Below are 10,813 nucleotides of genomic sequence, written 5' to 3' on the forward strand. Positions count from 1 at the left end.
AGGATTAGCACTTCATTTCTTAAGAGCGAGCTTTGGGACCATAAGATAAAGGAGTGAGCTTTGCCTGTGGTATCTCTGCAAGGCTTCTGCCATTTCTGTAGGGGCAGGGAAGACAATAGTGGGGTCTTGCATTTCAGTTCTGCTCCTGTTGCTATTAGAATAATTCAACCATTTTCCTCAGGTCACCTCTGCCATGAACAAGGTTAAATTGCCTTTACATACATCACCTAGGTAGCGCTCCATCCACTTAATGATGTCAATACCTCGTACCGTGTCTTCAAATATATCAATCTGCAAGAGAATGAAAGTCTGTGGTGAACATCCTTTCACCTTTCCTCCCCACCTGGTGGCACTGAAAAGGCACCTGCTCTTTTCTGTGAGGGTGGTCAGACACTGGAACAGGTTGCCCAGAGAAGCTGTGGCTGCCCCCTCCCTGGAAGTGTTCAAGGCCAGGCTGGATGAGGCTTTGAGCAACCTGATCTAGTGGAAGGTGTCCCTGCTGATGGCAGGGGGGTTGGAACGAGATGATCTTTAAGGTCCCTTCCAATCCAAACCATTCTATGATTCCCTAGTTTCTAACGTGCATGTCTAATTCCCTTAGGAAAGAAATGTGTGCATGCACAACTCCTCCCCTTTCTCTGCAGTCCAGAGTCGAGCTGGACAGGCACCCCAGGCAGGTGGAGGGGAGCTGCTGCAGGCACAACGCTGGGCTACTGCTCAGCTGGCCACCCTGCCTGGCCAACTCCCAACTCCCGGGTGTGTTTTGCTCAACAGAACAAGAAACAACCACTACCAGTGAATGTGAGATATGTGATGTTTGCAAAATGGCTTTTTTGCCTCTCTAAACACCTCAAGAAGGTGGATGGCTGCCCATCTTCTCTATCTGTATAGCTGCAAATATCTACTATTTCTGGCTTCGAGGCTACATACTGAATGTGAAGTTTTAGCTTCATATTGAACTAAATTTTCAGGGTGTGCGGTGAGAAGTCAGCCGGGTCACTGACACTGGATGCAGTAACCCAGACTTCAGTGACAGCAGAGAGGTGGAGGACTTCATAGAACTGAATATGACCAACACCGACCACTTCCCTGCACACTCAGTAACCCCAGAAACTGGCAATCAATGACTGTGACCAGTGGGGTAAGTATTAAGTTCTCCAAGCTTTTGCTAGAAGAGTCATGTTCTGCTCTCAACTCTTTCTTTTTCCCTTTTTGAAAGCAGAAAGCTTATTTGTTTCCCTGCTTTGGGACCATTTTGCTATATTCATGATCCTGCAGCAGGCTCCAAGAACTGACTGTCCAGCAAAGGTGCTATTAATGAGCCTTCTACTCCATACCTCTATGGTGCCCAAAGCTTTCTTATGAATTGGTCATAGTACAGAACTGCTGGAGAGAAGTATAGTTGCAGTCTCTGGAAAAAATCTTTGATTCATGAAAATAAATAAGCGCGTGCAAAGCCCCCCACTGAGTCTCATTTAGTTTAATGATAGCCACTTGCTTAAATGCTTTCCTGAATTGAAGCCAAAAAGTGAAGGTTGAGGGGTCAGGTAGCATATGCACTTGAAATAAGAAAATATGAATCAATATTTTGATGAACACCGAATCCTACAGCCTCTGTGGATGGTTCCCTTAGAGAGGGCCATTATGATGAAGCAAACTCACAAGAAGTTAAATGAAAATCTGGATGGTTTATGGGATTAGACAGTAGGACACAGACCCTTTTAGGCCAGTGATTTTAGAATCCTTTTTAAAAGTATAACAAAGCAAATGAAACCATGAGATGGGCTGTTTCATTAAATTGTGTGAAATACACTCACTTTTTTGATAATTTTTTAGCAGAAAGGTATTCACATCTGAAGAACCAATGATGTAATAGCATTGCAGAAAAGAGCTGGGATGGGATGAACATGAAAATTGACCTTTTTCAATACTGATATTGCAGATCAAATATGAGACAATGTTAATGGAATAGTTCACAAAACCTCATACTATCACCCATCTGGTATTTGGTGCCACTAAATGAAATTTTCCAGGGTCATAATTAAAGCACATTTCAAAGCATAAAATTCAGTTAAAATATGAGCAAATGAAAAGGCAAATCATTTGAGTTACAACTTTTAAAGCTAAAGCTAGTTCATTCTATTTGTATATTCTTTAACCTGCAAAATGTGATGATAAACACAACAACACTTAAATGGACAGTGCATCACCTCTGCTTTTTAAAAGAATGTCTGTTTTCACCCCTGGTTAAAAGCCATTTTCTCGGGAAGGAATACTTACAGCAGTTTGAAATCCATTTACAAGTAGGAAGTTCACAAATTTCATAACCTCCACTGCTGTGTCCACCGAATAGGTTATAAAGACCTTGCCTAGGAGAGAGAGTCTGTATGAGTATGTGATGCATTAAAATACACCACTTGGAGGGTGAGATTTTCACAGCCTCCTTTTCCACCATGCTGCAGCTTCTGCTCACCTACGTCTCTTCGGATTGTTTACAAAATGGATGCAAGATAGCACAGTGGCTTGGTGTTGAACTCAACCCCCTGTACAGAAACCTTGGTCTAGATTTAAGCTCCTACTGCCTTGCCGCTGGCAAATGCCCCTGTGGAAGCTGGGGAGGGTAACACCAGGCTGCTGCTCGCCCTGCCCTGCTGCCAGAGCTGCTTCTTCCCCAGCCCATTGGCAAATGTGAGGTTGGGCCCTCACCCAGAGCTCGTGCCACCTGCACCGGCTGCAACCAGCACAGCTTTTCCCCAGGCTTCATTGATCTGCCTGAGAGCTGGAGGAGCCCTTACACATGCTGTACTGCCTCACCTTACAGCAGCATTAACCTCCTGTGCAGGCAGGATGGATGGCTGATGACAGCAATGTCTTCAGCTCTCCTTGCTGTCATGGAAGGAGTTTTCTTGCTAACTAAAGAATCACGGATTTGCAGGTCAGGGGAAACCAGCTGGCTAATCTAATCCAGCTGTGCGTGTATCACAAATGTCACAATTTTATCCAGTAATTCCTGTATCTAGGACACACTAACTGATAAAGTAGGGTCTGTCCAAGAGTGGTATCCGGTGTCGTATCTCACTCCTACAGCCCAGAGAGACGCAGCTCTCTGGATTTGAAAGGTGACATGCAAAATGAAGAATAAAGGAGAAATCAGAACCTCAGGAGAGATGTGTAGGGTCCTCAGCAATGGTACATCTCACCTGCTAGCCCGCACGGTGTTAAGGAGAAAGCCAGTTTTCTGAAACCTGACTTTCCTGTAAGAGTTGAAGGGTGAAAGCGTTTCAGGGGCTGATGGCAGGGGAAGCACCTCAGCCAGCGCCTGTGCTGCCCTCAGCTCTCAGTGCGGGCTCCTGGCCCAAAGTCCTCTCCACTCAGCAGGTCAGGGAGAAACTGCGGTCGAGGCGAGTTGTCTGGTTTGGGACAGGCAGAAATGCTTTATTCCTAGGGCTTTGTTTGTTATTAGTCCTTTACTGTAAGCTTCAGTGCCTCCTGCCTCAAAGGGACATCCTGTTTAGCAAGAAGTCATGAAAGCAATCTAAACAGTATTTGTTTTTTGTAAACAAAATAACAAGCAATTAATGACAATTATGTTTTCAGGATTCGAGGGGATAATTCCATCCCACCAAACACAAATGCTCACACCCTACAGATGTGATGACACTCGGTATTTTCTTTTCTTGTTGTCTTTGTGTCTTAATGTCATTCCCCTGCTTTCTCTCCCCACTCCCGCCCCCCCCACCCCCGGTGCTTTCCCACCTAAAGTTGTCAGGCTGTGCTGTAAAATCTTGCACAGAACAAATTTGCTAACCACTTACGCAACTCCTCCGGCAAATTGCTGGTTCTCAGAGTTCCCTTGGCTGCAGGGTTACTGAGAGGTCTCGGGACAGCAGCTGGAGAAGGAAAATTGTCTGAAGGAGAACAGCATGCTTCATCTGGGCCACATGCGTTGGGGGGCAGCTGACCATGAGGTAGCTGGTGGTATAGCTGATTTCTACAAAGAAAAACAAGTGAGGATTTAAAAAATATTTATTTTCGGGCAAAACTTTGATTTTTATTTTTTTTTTTCTTTTAATAACACACTGAGAACTTTATATGCATATTAGCTAGGAAAAGTTCTTGCAGAAATGCTTGGCTTGGCGTTTACAACATCTTTTGAATGGATACCTTGGTGACAGTCTACCACAAGAAGTAGTTTATAGCAGTAGCAACATAAGCCACAGGAAATAAACGCATCTCATAGCTGAAGGCTGTTCAGTTTGAATTAGCAGAAGCACAGGCAGTTTCTGAGCGAGAACTAATGCTGTGTTGTAGATGTTGTTATCCACGTATGGGAGCAGGGTGGCACTTGGGTAGGCTCTTCCCATTATCTAAAGGCACCTCAGATGCTCTCAGGATGCCCCGTGCAGTCCAGGAGGCACAGCGCAAGGTGGGGACTGGGAAAAACGGGGGTATGAGGGCACTCCACCTCCAGCTCTGGCACAGCTTGGAAGGTCTCCGGTTTTGGACAAAACTCAAAGTGTTGCTAAAGGGAACAAAGTTAATTTCTTGACCAGCAACAGCAGACCCAACAAGGGTTTCTCATGTCAGGGATCTGCACTTTGGACCTGCAATAACCTTGCCTACCATCTTCTCCATTGTAACAGAGAGAAAGGGATGGTTTTAGGAAGCTTAGCAGTTCTTGTCCTACTACACTTTGGCTTCACAGTCGAAGTCAATGGGAAGGGGAATCTATAGAGATTTTTACATGAGGTGTGCTTTGAATCTGCTGGATTGAGTCTGTTGGACGAGTGTTAGGTTTCTCCGAGAGCTTTTCCCCACAGAGCAGTGATGTTTAGTCAATCAAGCCCACTCTCTTTTTTTCCTTTGCCTTCCTTAAATGAATGATGACAAGCTGGTCACAGCATGTTTTCTGTTGTCACATTAAGGTTTGGTTTATTCATTTTGGTACAGATGTTTTCTGTTACACAATACTCTATAGGCAAATATTACCAACATATAGCTGCCATTCCTGGAGTCAGCATGCAAACACCAGCCATGCAGCTGCAGGACAGACCTAACGTATTCTCCATTTTTTTTAGCAGAAGAAAGTATCAAGAAAAGCAACACATACCTCACCAACGGCCTGTGGCTAATTTACAGATCTTCCCAAAACTTCACCTTATCTAACAAATGCGCCAAAACTTAAGAGTCTGTTTTAAAATTTTACTACTGCAAAGGATAACCACTATTCCTTGGTGTTTTTACATTGTCATACAAACCCTTCAGCGCAATTATCTCTGCTGCAGGTGCTGCCTTATCTTGCTGTCACTTTTCTGTCACAGTCCCTAACTTTTCACAGGCCAGAGCAGTGCAATATATTTCAGTCACCTGCCCTCTTTTGTCTCGCTTGTTCTCCCATTTTTCTGCCAAGACCATGTCACATAAGTGGACATTTTCAAACACAGATGCCTGTAAGTTTAGTGCCTCTGAAAATATTGTGGCACTTAAATACAAACAGTCTGATTTCAGATGTCCTCAATACCTGAAGCTTCAATTTGCCTTCAGGTAGCTAAGTCTGAAGAAAACCCTGCATGGCTAGTATTTCCCATCTGTTAACGACATACTTATAAGGAGAGAGATATAAGAGCTGCTAAATTAATATTTGAAAACCAGTCAAAAAGCCCTGGATGGAAAGTGCCAGACATGTGGCGTTTTATTACTATATGAAAAATGGTAGAAAAGGCTGCGAACTGCAAGGTAGAGACATATCAGTGACGGACGAGATTTTCTCCCTTTTCTCTGCTCTACAGAAGAGGAAAGAAGGAAATCACTGGAAGCCAATGATTGAGGCGTCCCTGGCTGCTACAGTGTAAGGCTGAAGACTGCACTGAGCCACTGAATTGACCTTTGCTCTCAAGCAGGGGAGCTCTAAGGTTTCAACTGAGATATTTTTCAGCCTCTCATCCCTTTAACCTTCAAGCGTTTATCTTTCTTAATGCGTGCCTTTCAGGGTGCGCTGTAACAACAGATCGGGTATCCGGCTTTGAAGTTCTCTAGGGTAAGGTCAGGCCCCTCCTGGGTGTAAAATAGCAAATAAAGAAAACTACCCAGCATCTCACATGTATCCCTACAGCCTGGACATGCTAACATTACAAGGCTTCAGAATTATTGGTTGAAAGCCCGCAAAATCAGATCAGAGGAGCTTCCACCGCGCACAGCCCAGCCCACCCCACCCCACCCGAGGCATACTTACGGGAATCGAGGAGGACCAGGGGAGGAGCATGTCCTCTGGGGTGGTCGGTCTCCAGTGCCCTTGGGAGCACGAAGGTTTGAGTAATTTGGGATGACTTGCTGGGCCGGGCGGATAACTCTCATGCAAGGTCCAGGAACAGGAGGAAGTGGTTGCGATATGTGTGCAAAATGTTGGTAAGGAGATCTGCCATCTGGGAGGGGGGGGAAATAAAGGCAGCAACTGTCATTTCAGCCAATACATTTTTGCCTCAGTTTGTGTTTATTCCTTTCCAGGAACGTCCTCCTTCATGTTTAGGGAAACTGAGCAGTTTGGAGGCATTTGCAGGTATCTCAGTGTGAAAAAAGCCAGATAAAGGAACGATTCGCAGTCTGAAGTTTCGTTTTTCCCATTCACATAAGGCAGGGCTCAGATCCCCGCCCTGGGTTGGGCTGTTGGGACAACTGATGGTTAAACATTCAGGGCTGCTTTGTCCCTGCTCTTACCATGCCTCAGTGGTTTTTGTTGGTTTTTGTTGTTGTTGATTTGTTTTGTTTTGTTTTAATTTCTTTTTGGCAATAACTTGTGAAAATGAATCATTGCAACGTTCTCATGAAAGCAGATGCAAAATCCTGGAACAAATCAGTTTGCAACACCAAGGCTAAACAGACTGTCATTATTGTAAATGAAAAGAGAAAAAATAATCTCTTGTTTGTTACTTCACCCTGCATGAATTTTCTGCCTAAGTGACCTTTTAAGGCCTTGCTTCTGCTCCTTTTGCCATCCAGGAGGCTGCAGGGGAAGCCCAAAGTGAGAATTTTGCTCAAGTAATTCTAAAGAACCTTGCTGTTATTAGCTGCGCACACAGAATGCTGTTTAATAACTAACATATAGTGGAACTATTGGCATAAAGTGAAAGAGAAAGCAATGTAAGCTGTTTGTTTCCCAAATGGGGAAAACTATATTTTTTTTTTTACAGTCTTTTTGCTTGCAGTTTTCATTAGGCAGCAGCTCTGCGCACTTTCAAGCTGCTGTGCACAGATCAAAGTCCAGCCTGGCAGGGCTTATTAGCGCTGCATGATTATGGTGTTATGAGCTGGCTCTGAAAGCTGCAGTACTCAAACACTCTTTTTTTTCCCCCTCCTAGACTCTTTTTAAAAATCCTTTTAGCTATTTTGGGGTCATGCTTTCCTTTTCCTAGCAGCCATGAGGCCTAGAATTTTTTTAAAAGTGAAGGAAAAAAAAAAGAAGGAAAAAATAAGAAAGAAAAAAAAGCTTTGATGAAATAGTCCAATTCCAGGAGCCAATACTTTAAAAAAAACCCCAACCAATCCCACAGCTACAAAGAGATCCCTGATGAAATTGTGAGTTGGCAACATCATGTTTGTTGAGATTGTTTTAGATTTTCCTGCTCCCCCTCTTAAGTATTTGCAACAGGACAGGGCGAAAGAGCCTGGGAAAACAAAACTGAAAGTAAATGTGGTCTTCTCATGGATTCCTGATGACCAGCTCTAGGGAAGGTGGGCAGGGCTGTGAGAGATTCCATTTGGTTTACAGGTTTTTTGGCCAATGTTTCACCAGCTTCCTTTGGATCTATCTGATGCTCCAGTGTTTTAATGGGTGTGACCAGTGCTGTTCAGAAGCACAGCACGGCCGAGCGTGTGTGCCTGCACACACCAACAGCTCTCAGATGTAAATATCTGAAACAGTGGTCCCTGGGCACATAGCACTGCTGCGAGGATTTCTTTGACTTCAGAAGCAGTTTTGCTGTTGTATCTCAAATAGCAGGTGTCCAGAGCCAGCTTAGAGCCTACGGGCACGATCCAGGCTCTCGCTGTTCCCCAGGAGAGGCGTGTTGCAACACACAAACTGCAGAGCTTTGTTGTGGGTCGCCACTGCCCAACAATTATCTGAAACGCAAGGAGCTGTCAGGAGGTGATTTACACTGTACCGGCCATGTGAGAAACAGGAGTACCCTTGCCAGCTTCTTGGTCCTGACCAAATCTGCTCCAGCCATCTGAGTTTATTTTATTCTTTTTTGCCCCCTGGATATGGTTGAAATGCTAGTGGTTTTTTCTAAAGAAAGCCTTTCAGAGTTCCTGCTTTAACACAAAATGGCCTCATTCAGTAAATGTCCTACTTCTCACGATGCTGGCCTGTGGAGGAGGTAAGTGGAGGTAAAAAGTGAGGGGTGTTGTGCAACCAGCCCTTTGTCTGCTTAAAGCTGAACTGAAAGGAGAAGGTAGGACAGAAAACCAGAGGATGTTTTGCAAATGTTCAGCTGTAGTCTCTGATGAAACTCCATCTGTAGTCCCTTCCCTGTTACAAAGTCCCAAGATCAGAGGTGAAAACTGAGGCTCTGACACTCTCTCTCTGTCATGTATCTAATTATAACACATTGCTGGAATGACAAAACTCCTTCAATAGATGTTATATAAATTGCTGTGGAGTCAACAGAAGGTTAAAAAAAAAAAAGAGGTTATCAAAACAGGCCTACATCTTTTTATTACAAAGCCAGCCCAAAACAGGTCAGGGTCTCCTGAGTCTAGTGTAATATAAATTATATTAAAACAATGATATTGCTGTTGAATGTTCAAAGCTCACTTCATAACAGATAAAAATCTCAGAGACTGGAAAGGAATACTAATTAATAGCAGGCTGTAAACTGTGTTGTATTCTCCAAGAGCCAAAACACCCATATTGATGGAGTCACATCAGTGTTCAGTGATACAATCACCAGCAGCTGAGCGGGCTCCATTTTAAGTAATGAGCTTTCATTTCAGCTGACAACGGAAGAAAATGAGGATGATGGATGTCACGCTCTTTTCACATAGAAATAAAACACATGGGTGAGTTTGGTCAAAATGCTGGGAGATACTATTTACAGAGATCAAGGGTAACCTCCTGTCCTGGTTCTGGCAGGAAATTCTCAACTTTGAGGGTCCAAGTGGGAGCAAGGAAATCTATGAAAACAACAGGAATTAAGTCGGTATAGGAGGCTGCTGAATGACTGATGCAAGGAGGAAGGAAATGACTAGAATATGAAATAACAGCAAGGAGAATGCTGTGCATGCTCAGCGTGACCGACAAAGGCTAGTTTCTAGGCAAAAATCATTAGCTTTCATTTGATGAATAACTGGGAGCTCTTTAAGTTTTTATCTGGCTCAGAGGTTCTGCATCAGAGGGTTCAGCTACATAACCCAAAAATCTGGAAATATAAAATGGCCTGCAAATAGATATTTACAAAGGTTAATAATTGCATGCTGTGCACTGCCATTAAGTACAGTGGGAAAACACCAGCTTGGTGAATGATGGCTGTGATACACCCGCAAAACCTCCTGTGGGGTGAACGTTACTACTCACATGGGTCCTGGGGGTGCTGCTGTGCTGGGCAGTGGTGCCCAAAGCAGCCATGAGCTTGTGAGGAGGCGTTGGGATGGGGCAAGCGCTGGCACATAGGGCACTGCTGATGCTCAGGTACAAAAAACTCTCTGGAGATCAGCGGTCCTGGGAGGTCCTGTGGGTTCAGCACAGACACTAGTGGTAAGGGGGGCTCCAGGTGCCTGATGCCCATGATGTCTCGTGACTGGGAGTTGTACCCTGTGTCCACAGTCCCCAGTTCTGCTAGGGGTCTGTTTGCTGAGGGTTGCTGTGACTGTGACCTCCCTTGGCTGCTCTCCTCCAGTGAGTCCTTGGGAGCGTTAGACAAGCTTTGCTCTGATTTATTGGAGTTATGCCCAGTGTCCGCTGAAAGCTGTGGTCTTGGCTGCATGCCTGGTTTGTCCATAGCTACGAGATGCATCTTGGAGGGAACTACTCCAGCTATTGATTCACCGGGGGAACAGAAGCGTCCATCATCATCAGGATCGGTATATTTTGACCATAAGCTGCTGTCCAGCTCCACGGACGGTGCTGACTGATGATGTGCTGGTGCTCTGCAGAGGCATGATGGATCGGCCACAGGCTGAGGCATTTGAGCAACACACGATCTCTGGGACTCCTCATCCTTCATATCCTCCCCAGAAGGCTGCAAAGCCTTTTCCAAAAAACGTTCGGGAAGCGGGGACCATGGCATGGATTCATCTACTTCAACTGGTATGCTTCGACCCACAAAAGTGCCTGAAAAAAATGGGAGAAGAAACACTGTACAGACAAATGCCTGTCGACAGTCAACACTCAGCAACTGTGAGCTCAAACACTGAAAAGCAATATATATTCTTTATATTTTTTATATTTTTTATGTTTTTTTTAAAAAGACAGGGAGAAAACAGCAAGAGAGGTCTGGCTGAATTTTGACAAAGCAAGAAAGCAGAGGGTTAGCTGGAGCACGACTAGCACAGAGTTATAACTTGGACTAACCTGACACAGAGGCCATTTCCAAGTTTCGTAGTTGCACTGGAAATGAGAGTCAGCTGCCTCACTGCAGGGCCAGGATTTTCCAGCAAACTGGAAAACAAGAGAAAGTACTTTTGTGAACATGGTACAGTTTCACACAGGAAATAATCCCAAAATAACTCTTTCTCAGCGACTGGAAAAGAAATACTGGTTAGAGTTCTGGAAATCACATTGCGCAAAACAGACGCTTTTATGGGATTTCTGGAACTT

The 10,813-nt window shown here is 44.5% G+C and overlaps 1 protein-coding gene across 1 annotated transcript in view; it reads right to left on the reverse strand.

Moving 5' to 3' along the window:
• TRAF3IP2 (TRAF3 interacting protein 2) overlaps positions 1 to 10,687 on the reverse strand; it is a 19,359-nt gene extending 8,672 nt beyond the window's left edge. The window contains 7 exon segments of the mRNA XM_010177373.2: positions 223 to 291; positions 2,281 to 2,369; positions 3,816 to 3,991; positions 6,233 to 6,422; positions 9,572 to 10,327; positions 10,568 to 10,613; positions 10,616 to 10,687. Of these exon segments, the coding sequence (XP_010175675.2) occupies positions 223 to 291; positions 2,281 to 2,369; positions 3,816 to 3,991; positions 6,233 to 6,422; positions 9,572 to 10,327; positions 10,568 to 10,613; positions 10,616 to 10,687 (1,398 nt within the window).
• Positions 10,688 to 10,813: the final 126 nt, after the last annotated feature.

Source organism: Antrostomus carolinensis, unplaced genomic scaffold (genome assembly GCF_000700745.2).
Source record: "Antrostomus carolinensis isolate BGI_N321 unplaced genomic scaffold, ASM70074v2 scaffold16691, whole genome shotgun sequence".
Taxonomy (NCBI): domain Eukaryota; kingdom Metazoa; phylum Chordata; class Aves; order Caprimulgiformes; family Caprimulgidae; genus Antrostomus; species Antrostomus carolinensis.